Source organism: Megalobrama amblycephala, linkage group LG14 (genome assembly GCF_018812025.1).
Source record: "Megalobrama amblycephala isolate DHTTF-2021 linkage group LG14, ASM1881202v1, whole genome shotgun sequence".
NCBI lineage: Eukaryota > Metazoa > Chordata > Actinopteri > Cypriniformes > Xenocyprididae > Megalobrama > Megalobrama amblycephala.
Window position 1 is genome coordinate 25,356,151 of NC_063057.1, and position 12,955 is coordinate 25,369,105.

At 36.5% G+C, this 12,955-nt stretch overlaps 2 protein-coding genes across 5 annotated transcripts in view; both read left to right on the top strand.

Annotated features, from left to right (window-relative positions):
* LOC125246293 (tripartite motif-containing protein 16-like) overlaps nucleotides 1-12,955 on the top strand; it is a 45,621-nt gene that overhangs the window by 29,726 nt on the left and 2,940 nt on the right. The gene's annotated exons all lie outside the window — the stretch shown is intronic.
* LOC125246338 (tumor necrosis factor receptor superfamily member 14-like) lies at nucleotides 69-12,642 on the top strand. 4 transcript variants are annotated; one of them, XR_007179812.1, is made up of 12 exons: nucleotides 83-140; nucleotides 1,406-1,481; nucleotides 1,624-1,738; nucleotides 4,177-4,302; nucleotides 4,424-4,579; nucleotides 6,509-6,596; nucleotides 6,683-6,864; nucleotides 6,954-6,994; nucleotides 7,144-7,187; nucleotides 11,190-11,285; nucleotides 11,372-11,578; nucleotides 12,606-12,642. XR_007179812.1 is itself a non-coding variant. In XM_048157304.1 (9 exons), exons 2-8 carry the CDS (start codon nucleotides 1,696-1,698, stop codon nucleotides 7,165-7,167), a joined length of 660 nt encoding a protein of 219 aa, XP_048013261.1. In that variant the 5' UTR covers nucleotides 69-1,481; nucleotides 1,624-1,695; the 3' UTR covers nucleotides 7,168-7,187; nucleotides 9,384-10,021. The 4 variants fall into 4 exon arrangements, 1 of the variants encoding a protein (XP_048013261.1); XR_007179811.1 differs by having other exon boundaries at nucleotides 69-1,481; XR_007179813.1 differs by lacking the exon at nucleotides 1,406-1,481 and having other exon boundaries at nucleotides 81-140.

Sequence of the window (12,955 nt, forward strand, 5' to 3'; positions counted from 1 at the left end):
TGACCCTCTGATGTCACATGGACTACTTTGATGATGTTTTTCTTACCTTTCTGGACACACAGAGAGCTCTCGGACTAAATCTAAAATAAACTTTGTTCCAAAGATAAACGGAGGTCTTACGGGTTTGGAACAACATGAGGGTAAGTTATTAATGACATAATTTTGCTATTTGGGTGAACTAACCCTTTAATTTGAAGAACATGCATGTTCACGTTATGTCTTGGAATACAGACCTGACTTCCCAGATTACAAATTTGAAAATCCACTTAACTCTGCCATTTTTGCCGTCATTGACTACTGTTAATACTTCTTGTTTGAATTTCACTGATTAAGCAATATGGTAAAAGTGACAGTGGGTTGGATTAGGGCTGGGATAAACGATAATTTTTTTTACGATTAATTTAGCGATTATTTTTCGGTGCATCGATTAATCTAACGGCTCTTTTTTGTTTTTGTTTTTTTCAGTCCGTTTCTATTTCGGTTTGATTCGATTATCGATAATCTCCCCATTAATTGACTATTACCAATTTGTAAAAAGTCCAAAATAAAAGACTATACAAGTGCAAAGTAATGCATTCTTAGTCAGAGGTAGCGTTCGATAAAACCTTGAAGCCTTAAACACATAGGCCTAGCTTACTAATAAAAAAGTGCATCTTGTAATTCTTCTTTCAGATGAAAATAACAAATTGATGTCATTCAATAAAAAAAAGGTCACCCAAAATACTTGTTTAGAGCAATTGAAAGAATACAGTAACCAATGTAAACTTGAGGGCTTTAGGCTATTTAAGTGCTTTTCCAACAAACAAAAAATAAATAAAAATTAACAGCGACAGTGGGAGCCAGCAGCCTGTCATGGTGTCCTTCCTGAACCAACAGAATTTAACATTTGTTGAAAACACATAGCTTTAAGCTTACTGAAAAAAAGTGCATCTTTTAATTCTTCATTCACATAAAAATAACAACAACGTATAGTAGTACACTCTGCCACTCACCTTTTTCTTAAAAAAAATACTAATGTAGGTAACTAGAATTTAATAAATGGAACATTATTGTAAAGTGTACCGATTTGTTATACACCGATTCAGACGTCTCATGAGTTCAGTGTTGGACAGATCAGTTGTTTTAACTATTCATTTAAGTGAATCAGTTCAAATGAGTCATTAGTTCACGAATCGGACATGTCATTATTGGACGTGTAGCCTACGGCAAGCGCTGTGTGATTATCCCGGCAGTTTATTTTTTAGCACAACTCGCACTCCGCGGTAATTCAGCAAAAAAAATATCTCAGAATGCTCCACGTGAAACTTTGTTCATCCCAGCCCTGGTACGGATATAACTACAAGGCCTCTGGCAAATTGGCGCAGGTACCAATACTGTGACCACAAGTGACATGTTGCGTTTATAGGCAACCCTCACAGGGAAAGGAAAAAAAGGCAAGCTGAAGGAGCAGCTTGAGCCAGAAAAAACCAACGCAATTTTAGGTACAGTAATGTCATAGTTATGAATCCAAATCCATTGTCATGATTGATTGACAAATCCATTATAATCAATGATTGTATTTCAATGTTATACATTGTCTATCCTGTTTTAATTCATCCCCATGTCTCTTTCCTGTTTTCACAGATGCAGTGAGGGAGCGATTCCCCAACACCGAGGTGGCAGAGATCCGGGCCCTTCTACGGAGGAAGTGCAACAATGAGAGCTACAAGGCCTCTAGTAACTCAAGTCCGAGCTACAGGTGCTGGTCATATAATTAGAATATCGTGAAAAAGTTCATTTTTTTTATTGTAAATTATTTTTAAAAGTGAAACTTTCATATATTCTAGATTCCCTACATGTAAAGTAAAACATTTCAAAAGTTTTTTTTTTTTTTTTTAATTTTGATGATTAGAGAGTACAGCTCATGAAAGTCCAAAATCCAGTATCTCAAAATATTAGAATATTTCCTAAGATCAATCAAAAAATGGATTTTCAAAACAGAAAAGTTCAAGTTCTTTAAAGTATGTTCATTTGTACACTCAATACTTGGTCGGCAGCACATATTTCAGCAAATGACTTGCTCCTAGCACAAATTACAGCATCAGTGAAGTGTGGCATGGAAGTGATCAGCCTGTGGCACTGCTGAGGCACTATTGAGCCTTCAGATCATCTGTATATTGTTGGATCGACTGTTTCTCATCTTTCTATTAAAAATATCCCATAGATTCAGGTCAGGCATGTTGGCTGGCCAATAAAACACAGTAATATCATGGTCAGCAAACCACTTGGAAGTGGTTGTTGCACTGTTAGCAGGTGCTAAAGTCCTGCTGGAAAAGGAAATCAGCATCTCCATAAAGCTTATCAGCAGATGGAAGCATAAAGTGCTCCAAAATCTCCTGGAAGATGGCTGCATTGACTTTGCACTTGATAAAACACAATGGACCAACACCAGAAGACGTCACGGCCCCCCCAAATCATTACTAACTTCAGAAAATTCCCACTAGACTTCAAGCAGCTTGGATTCTGTGCCTCTCCAGTCTTCCTTCAGACTCTGGGACCATGATTTCAACATGAAATGCAAAATTTAATTTTATCTGAAAAGAGGACTTTCGACCACTGTTCACTGTCCAGTTCTTTTTCTCCTTAGCCCAGGTAAGATGCTTCTGACGTTGTTTCTGTTTCAGAAGTGGCTTGGTAGTCCTTTTCCTGCAGATGTCTGAGTGTGGTGACTCTTGATGCGCTGACTCCGGCTTCATTCGACTCATTGTGAAGCTCTCCCAAGTGTCTGAATCGGCTTTACTTGACAGTATTCTCAAGCTTGCGGTCATCCCTGTTGCTTGTGCACCTTTGCTTACCCAATTTTTTCCTTCTAGTCAACTTTGCATTTAATATGCTTTGATACATCACTCTGTAAACAGCCACCACATTCAGTAATGACCATCTGTGACTTACTCTCTCTGGAGGGTGTCAATGATTGTCTCCTGGACCATTGCCAAGTCAGCAGTCTTCCCCATTAGTGTGGTTACAAAGAACAAGAGATACCCAGAATTTATACTGTAGGGATGGTCATTTAATGAAACTCAAATGTAAATATTCTAATATTTTGAGATACTGGATTTTGGACTTTCATGAGCTGTACGCTCTAATCAACAAATTAAAAAAAAAAACTTTTGAAATGTTTTACTTTACATGTAGGGAATCTAGTATAAATGAAAGTTTCATTTTTTAAAATAATTTACAATGAAAAAATGAACTTTTTCACGATATTCTAATTATATGACCAGCACCTGTAGATATGCATGTGTAGTAAGTTGTTTGCCATTGTTCTGTTCCCGGCATTTCAGAGAAAGTCGACTGTTCAAAGTTCTTCCTTTTGCCAATATCTGCTTTTGTGTGTTACTTTTGTGTTAATAATAAAGATCCTTTTCTGAAATGCAATTTGTAATCTGTTGATTTAATGTACTTGAACTGAATTTTATTGTAATACACTTGTAGTGTAATACCAACATTCATGCTTAAGTATAACAAAATGGGGATAAAATTACAAATGAAATGTACTTTCAATTTGTTTCTACCTTACACTATAATAACATTGCACTGAAAGTATGTGTCTATGATGTTTAGGTTGTAATTGAACTTCACTTCAAAAACATTATTATTGTCATAGTGGGACACTTTAAAAGCACTAAATATAGTTAGGAAGTGCATTTGTAGATCACTTGAAATGTTACAGAGGCATACTAAATTAACTGTTTATAGTAATTATAAGTATGATAGCAGTATGCACAAAATGTACTTAAACACAACTATAATTTGCACTGCAATGCCTTTTTAAGTGTATTTCCATTAGAATGGAAATACAATGCAATTGTACTCTAAGTGTGCTTAATTGCTCATGAATCTTGATTTTCATTAGTGTATTTTAGTGCACTTGAAGTTTAAAAAAAGTTGTTCCATTTTAGTATACAATTTACACTAGAAGTGTAGTTAAATATATGTTAAGTTGAAGTTAATACATAATTGAATACACTTAACTATACTTGGATTTGACGAAAATAGTACAAAATGTAGAAAATATACTTAGTACACTTTATTAAAGTATATTTTTAATAGAATTCTTTTTCACCTGGGCACACATTTATATTATTAGAATTCAGCTGATCAGACACATTTTACTTTTTTTTTTTTTTTTTTTAGGAAACCGTGTTTATTGGCATTGCACTGTAGATACCAGTACATCTTGTATTCCATGTCCTGCATCAACTTACACAGATGAACCCAATGGACTCATAACATGTTTCTCCTGCACTGTGTGTGCTGCAGGTGTGTGCCCAGTGTTAAGCGCATTAACTTGAGATAAAGAGATGTAAAACTGTAATAATGAAGTGCTGTCTAGTGCATTACACTTCAGATATGATTAGGTGCTTTGTTTTTGTGCCCACAGTCCAAGGATTAAGGGTGAGGAAGGCCTGCACACGCTCTGCTGACACAATTTGTGAGCCACAGGAAGGATTCCATTGCATCGAACTAAATAAAGGCAACTGTAAATCAGCGGTGGAACATGCTAAATGTAAACCTGGACAATATATTAAACAAAAAGGTGAGTGTGTGTATATACTCAATTGTAGATTTTTTTTTTTTTTTTAAACTAATGCAAATAATAGTTTTTTGTACTTTAATTATATAATATTTCGTACAAGCTTTTTTTCTGTATTGAATAATTCTAAATAAATTACTGAGGTAATCTGTATTTTTGATAACCGCAGTAATTAAAGGATTAGTCCACTTTTAAATACACTTTTCCTGATAATTTACTCCCCCTAATGTCATCCAAGATGTTCATGTCTTTCTTTCGTCAGTCGAAAAGAAATGAAGGTTTTTGAGGAAAACATTCCAGGATTTTTCTCCATATAGTGGACTTCAGTGGACTCCATACGGTCGAAGGTCAAAATTACAGTTTCAGTGCAGCTTCAAAGGGCTTTAAACGATACCAGACGAGGAATAAGAGTCTTATCTAGAGAAACGATCAGTCATTTACGAAAAAAATACAAAATATCGCCTTGAACGTACTTTCCACTTCCGCATTCTTCCCTATTCTACTTACGGAAGGAACGCGGCGGCAGTTTAGTTTTTTCCGTAAGTAGAATAGGGAAGGCGTAGGACTAGATATTCGGTAATGCGATATATTGCGATAATGAATATGCACGATATTGTTATCGTGGGCGTTTCAAAATACCGTAAATAATAATTTATTACCAATTATTAAAATGTTTATAATGCATTTAAGAATACTTTCTCAATCAACCGTATAAAATGCACAACACCGCTGTATTCTGCGTCAAAAGAACACGCGCTCAGATGTAAACAAGCCCAACAAAGAAACACATGACTGAACGAGTGAAGGAGACGCGCTGAATTTAAGTGCGCGTTCACTCTCTGACAGCAGAGGGCGCTGATGGAACAGCAGAAATGCAGCGGTTACCCCGGAAACCCCGCAAACAAAGCAACTGCGCTGGTGAAGTTTTTAAAATGCCTCAAACATATATTTTAATCTGGACTACAACATGCCTTAATGATTAGAAATGTTGTGATTATTTGTTATTGTTCATAAAAGACATGCGGCTTCATTAGTTAACATGTTAATTCATTATTACCAAACTGACAATGAAAAATACTTAAAAACCATGAATTATTCTTAGTTAATGCTAATTTCTTAGTTACTGTTTAATAACATTACTAAAATCAAAAGAACTTATTTAATGGTCCTAAGATAAAACTAACAATGATCAGTTGTGTTTCTTAACTAACATTAACAAAAAATGATACTTTCTGTAACAAATGTAGCTATTGCTCAATCTTAGTTAATGCATTAAATAATGAGATCTTATTGTAAAGTGTTTCCTGTTGTTCTTTATAGCCTCTTTTGCACTTTAATCTGTTTGAAAAATTGACTTTATATTTATATTTATTCAGAGTCATTTTTGTTATTACAAAAAGAAAAAGAGTTCTTAAACCTGTTATACTGACAACACTTTTTTTTCAACTTATTTCAATATCGTGATAATACCGTATACCGTGATAACAGCTTCAGCAATTAATCGCAACATGAAAATTTGATACCGCCACATGCCTATGTAGAACACACAGTGTAAGCGTTATGAAGAATGTGGAAACGGAAAGTACGTTCAAGATGATATTTTGTTTATAAAGCATAAACGGTTGTATTTATTTCGTAAATGACCGATGGTTTCACTAGATAAGACTCTTATTCCTCGTCTGGTATCGTTTAAAGCTCTTTGAAGCTCCACTGAAACTGCACTGGACCTTCATCCTGTTGGTAGCCTTTGAAATCCACTATGAGGAGAAAAATCCTGGAATGTTCTCCTCAAAAACCTTCATTTCTTTTCGACTGACGAAAGAAAGACATGAACATCTTGGATGAGTAAATTTATCAGGAAAAGTATCCTTTAAAAACCAACATTAGTATTATTTTTGTTATATCTCATTCACTCTCTCAATATTTTTACAGGAACAGCATTTACTGATACTGTATGTGCTAACTGCACAGATGGCACTTATTCAAATGGCTCTCTGATGGACTGCCAACCACATTCAAAGTGAGTAGTGACCCACAGATTTACAAAATATTAATTAAAGATTATCAGACTGGACATTCTAATGTTCTTGAGTTACACATTTTCAGATGTGAGATTAAGGGACTTACAGAAATAAAAGCAGGAACATCATCTTCTGATGCTGAATGCGAGAAAGTGACTTCAGTTAAACTTATAGTTGGAGTCACAGTTCCAGTTCTTGTTGCCGTTTTGGTGGCATTAATAGCATACTTCATATACAGAAAACATAAAGCACAGCCCTCTAACAAACGTAAGAACTAAAGTAATAAAATAATAAAAGTACTCATTTTAATGTTAATATTCCAAGCATTAGCATTGTTATTACTTTTTATATTGTAGGTGTCAAACCACAACAAGTAACTGAGGATGATTCAGAACTAGTAAGTGAATATCTGACCTGTTTTTTTATGTTAAACATTTAAAACAGGATTATAATAGGAAACACCTAGCTAAAATCTTGATGTAGTCTTCAGTCTAAAGGTTGTACATAAAGCTTTATTTTGCTGAAATAATTACTCTTTCTGTACAGAAAGTGGAGACCCTTCTGAACTAACTTTGATAAACCAGGATTAGGTAAGAACCAACAGCAGACCATTAGGACCTGTATATTTTCATTTATGCATTTGGCAGACGCTTTTATCCAAAGCGACTTACATTGCATTTTACTATACATTTGTATCTGAGTATGTGCAGTCCCTGGGATCGAACCCATGACCTTGGCATTGCTAGTGCCATGCTCTAACCACTGAGCTACAGTGGGTTTTTTTTGCAAATGATGTTTTATTTACCATGTAGGCTAAAAGTAGCAGTTCTTTGCAATAAGTGTAAATAGTAATTAGATGCTATTTATAATTTATACTGGCAGATACATACTATTTGCACCTCAGTACTGTTGTACATCAACAGAATGCAATAATAATTTATCATTATTAAACACTCGTTCAGCAATATACTTGTACTTTTAGACCATTGTCTTCATTTCTTTTGAAAATGAATTACGGAAAGTGAAGTATACCCGGGGCATGCACTAAAACTAGAGCATTTGAATGTTTCCAAAAAGTTCATAATCTCTCTGTATCTCCTAAATTCTGATGATGTGTACATTACTGCTCTAACTGAAAAATAATTACACATATTAATCCTATATCTGCTTAGTAGTTTCTCTTTTGCTTTTTTTTTTAGCAGTTGATTTGTGTATATTGTGCATATTTGAAGTATCGCACTGTAATCCATTATGATGATATAGTCTGTAATTTTTCAATTGGAGGGGGAAATCCTGTCCAAAAAACAATTGAGGCACTGATATTAATTTACTGTCGGGGAAGTGTCCATCTGGGGGGGGAATTGTCCACAAGTGTCCATGATGTATCTTTTTTTTTTTTCTTCTTTTTTTCATTTTACTGTATATAGTAGGCGAAACTGTTCATTATCCTACACAGTGGGTGGATGTGTTACTGTAAATAAATTATTGAGCAAATTGCTTGAACAAAATAGCACCCTTAACAAACAAATAAGAATTACCTTAAAGTTTTATAAAAAATATTTAAGTATAATATTTAAATAATAAGTCGGTATGAAATCAAAATTGACCCTATTTACTTTGTTAGTGCATATTACTAGTCTTGTGGTGAATAATTAATCCATGCAAGTTAAAACACCGGAAAAAATTGTTGATGTCAGTTTGACGGCTTGGGCTGAAAACGCGTAAACCACTCCCCTCCAAGAGAGGAGGAGCGCTAAAGTAAAACTCTGCCCTCTATTCAATATTCTGTTTCAGTTGGAAATACGACACAACACTGGAGAAAAGTCGTTTGCAACTTCCGGTTCACAGGGACTTTAAAATATACACAATTTAATAACATATGTTTAATAAAAATGTTAGGAATCATATTTGTTTCAAGTGCTTTTTTTAGGAGGGGTGTGGCTCGGGGGGCCTCCAGATGTCTAGAAACGGCCCTGGAAATGCTATAATGTAAATGAAATATTATACATAGAATGATTTAAACTTTATAATACAATCAAATAATACAGTGAAAAAATGCTGATTGCTGTGCTGTCAAACTTTAATGCTGTCACATAAATCTGCTGCACAGGTAAAATTAAATAAATTGCTAATTACAACATTGAAATAAAAATAAAGTCTGAACAAATAGAAATCAAGAAATAATGGAAATAATTAAAAACTCATGTAGCCACCAGCTAATTGCTCCATTGCTGATCATGGGTCCGAGTATCGATATATCTGCCCTTTCCAATAATCACGAGAGTATGCAGTAATCTCAAACAACTTAATCCAGATATTTTAATCAAATCTGTAAATTCATTTGAAGAACCAAATTATCCAGAGATTAATTATCATGGTTAGAAGGATCTGGCATCTGTCAAATCATCTCAGATGTATTAAACAACTCTGAATATAGCATCACCATAATCACTTATTACAAACCAGTTTGGCTTTATTTCTTTGGTACATGTACAAAGGTTGTTAAGTCTGTTCAGTGTTCACTTTAGATGGGCACTTGACTATTGACTTGGGAAGAATTAATTCTCTCAGCAATTGTTGAAAGTGTATGTCATCGCTATTGTCAACAATATTTCATGCTCCTGACTATAATGACATGTGTGCACTTTTTGGAATCAGTGACTGCATAGCAGCCGGAAAAAATAGCAACTTTTGAACTGTCATTATTAAGTTGTTAATAACTTTACCATTGAAAAAGATCTTCTCATAACCACTGTTATTGAACAAACTGCTTTCATTGCATGTAGGACGAGGTCTGCTGCTGTGCGCAGTTCCTGCAAAACACCTGGGTCAGAACTACCCTCGTGCAGTTCATTTAGCACTTTAGCCTGGTAGACCCGCAGCACCATCATGGCATGCAGGCCAGAGGCAGCCTCACCACAATCTCTGAAAGCCTTGGCCCCAAGTGAGGATAAGAACATACAGGCCCGGGAGAGGGGACGTGGATTACCCCACGAGGAAGTAGCGGACTTTGGACACCGCTGAATTGCAACAGACCGCTCCACTGGGGGGATCTCCATGTACCCATTGACCGCCTTGCCATTGAGAGTAGTGAGGGCGGAAGAGGCAAGGCACCAGACCAGATTTGGGCAGAAAAAAGTGCCGCCCATGATCTGGTAAACTCTTTGTGCACTTCTGGAAAGAATGGAACTGGGGCGGGGTGCTGAAAAACTAGCACGGTCATGCCTCGAGGGTTCAGGACACGGTGGAGGACTCCATTCAAGCACGACTCTCTCAACGGCCTGGGAAAGTATAGCTGTCAGCTCCTGCATCACATACAGGAATGCTACTGTAATGGAAATCACAACATGGGCTCAGAATACTTCCAGAAAAAATTGTCGTGAACACAATCCACTGTGCCATTCGCCGTTGCCGGCTAAAACTCTATAGGTCAAAAAAGAAGCCATATCTAAACATGATCCAGAAGTGCAGGCGTTTTCTCTGGGACAAGGCTCATTTAAAATGGACTGTGGCAAAGTGGAAAACTGTTCTGTGGTCAGACGAATCAAAATTTGAAGTTCTTTTTGGAAAACTGGGACGCCATGTCATCTGGACTAAAGAGGACAAGGACAACCCAAGTTGTTATCAGCGCTCAGTTCAGAAGCCTGCATCTCTGATGGTATGGGGCTGCATAGGTGCGTGTGGCATGGGCAGCTTACACATCTGGAAAGGCACCATCAATGCTGAAAGGTATATCCAAGTCCTAGAACAACATATGCTCCCATCCAGACGTCATCTCTTTCAGGGAAGACCTTGCATTTTCCAACATGACAATGCCAGACCACATACTGCATCAATTACAACATCATGGCTGCGTAGAAGAAGGATCCGGGTACTGAAATGGCCAGCCTGCAGTCCAGATCTTTCACCCATAGAAAACATTTGGCGCATCATAAAGAGGAAGATGTGACAAAGAAGACCTAAGACAGTTGAGCAACTAGAAGCCTGTATTAGACAAGAATGGGACAAGATTCCTATTCCTAAACTTGAGCAACTTGTCTCCTCAGTCCCCAGATATTTGCAGACTGTTATAAAAAGAAGAGGGGATGCCACACAGTGGTAAACATGGCCTTGTCCCAACTTTTGTGTTGATGTCCTTAAATTTAAAATCAACTTATTTTTCCCTTAAAATAATACATTTTCTCAGTTTAAACATGTGATATGTCATCTATGTTGTATTCTGAATAAAATATTGAAATTTGAAACTTCCACATCATTGCATTCTGTTTTTATTCACAATTTGTACAGTGTCTCAACTTTTTTGGAATCAGGTTTGTAAACTAGACACTGATGAAATAATGTTGATATTATTTATACTGGCACCTATATGATCAGATAACATCATTCACACTGCAGGCTTCAGCAGAAGTGAACAGTAGCTGCTGGACTTATGTACTGCTGAGTGTATCTGTGCTCCATATTGTACTTAACAGAAAATATGGTGAAATGCACCGTAAACATTTATCAACGCAAACCTTTTTACAAATCTCTTCACATGATGATATAGTGACAGCTGTATAAATTGACATCTCTGTTATTGGTTTGTGCTGCAGAAGCAGCTGAAGAAGACACAGAGGTCATTCCAGCAGAGGATCCAGCAGAGAGAGAAAGATCTTCAGCTGCTGAGAGAGGCTGTGGAGTCTCATAAGGTGAATCTGGAGAAGAAGAGAAGTTTGAGAAGTCTCAGTCAGGACTCACTGAAGCCACTGTGTGATTGTGATGTGTGTCCTAACAGCGCTCTGCACAGACAGCAGTGGAGGACAGTGAAAGGATCTTCACTGAGCTCATCCGCTCCATTGAGAGAAGAGATCAGGAAAATACTGCAGTGAGTCGAACTGAAGGACGACTGGAGCGACTGGAGCAGGAGATCAATGATCTGAGGAGGAGAGACGCTGAGCTGGAGCAGCTTTCACACACACAGGATCACATCCATTTCCTGCAGGTAACAGAGATCTAGAAGAACAGGATCATAGTGGACTTGAGCTAGAGACTCACAGAGAAACATTTCATGAGAGCAGAATGAGCCGTTGACTGAAGTGTTGATCTGTGTGTTCGGTTATTATATAATCATCAGTCAGACTCTTATCTGATCATCTTTTGACAGAGACACACTTACAAATGCAGTTCAGTACAAATTGCAAATTTTGAGTAATGTTCACTAAAGTTGCATCAGATGATCTTTAAAGCTGATAAAATTTATATCTATTTCTATAATTGTTTTTCTTTTAACACTTAAATTGTTTTATTGAAAATTAAATTATCCCAACTCCGAGCATATGTTAAATTGTTTAGTAATACTACTTCACATTCTAAATTAAATGAATGAAAACAAAAATATTACATATTAATGCCTTTTTGTCATGAAAATATGAATTTAGCAAATTTAAAAATGTGGTCGTAACCAACCAAACATTTGTGTAATTTTGCTGTTGCTGTCCTTTATTTTTTAAATATATCATTTCAAAACACACAAAATATTTGGATTCATGTTAATATTTCTAATATGTTTTAAAAAAACATGTCTTTTTTTAAGCTAATATTGATCTTAAATGTTCTTAGCCTGTGGTAAATGTTTGAATCAAGCGCAGCTTATTTATGTTACCATGGTAACGGGCATTGAGGCACTCACTGGCGCCCCCTCCAGCTGGTGGGACACTAGACAAACGCCTAGTTCACCTGTGCCTCGAAACGGCCCTGAATGTCAACATTAATCTGTTACATTTATGTTACTTTCAGATGTTTGATCATCAGGTGTTTTCTAGAAAATTCACATATAGTGTAAGTGTCAAACACTAGAACTTACAGCTCTAACAAGATATAATGAATATGAGAAGAATGAAGCTGATTCTGTGAAAGTGCTGCATTGAGGAGAGTTACTAAAGATCAACAAGAGCTGCTCAAATCTGACAGCAGTGCAGGTTATTGTCTGAAGTGTGGAGGTGATGAACTTTGATTTCTGTTTTCTGTAGAGTTTCCAGTCTCTCTCAGCTCCTCCTGAATCTACAGATGTAAATGACGATCCCTTCAGTTCTCTCTCCTCTTTTGATGGCGTGAGAGAATCTGTCCGTCAGCTGAGAGACAAACTGGAGGATTTCTGCAAAGAGGAGCTCAAGAAGATCTCTGACAGAGGTAAAGTCCTGGAGATTCATCTGCTCTCAGAAATGATCCTCCATCATCTCATATCATGTAGATCAGGCATGGGCAACTGTCCTGCAGAGTTTAGCTCCAACCCTAATCAAACACCTGAACAAGCTAATCAACTTCTTAGGATTACTAGAAAGCTGCAGACAGGTGAGTTTTATCATGGTTGGATCTAAAC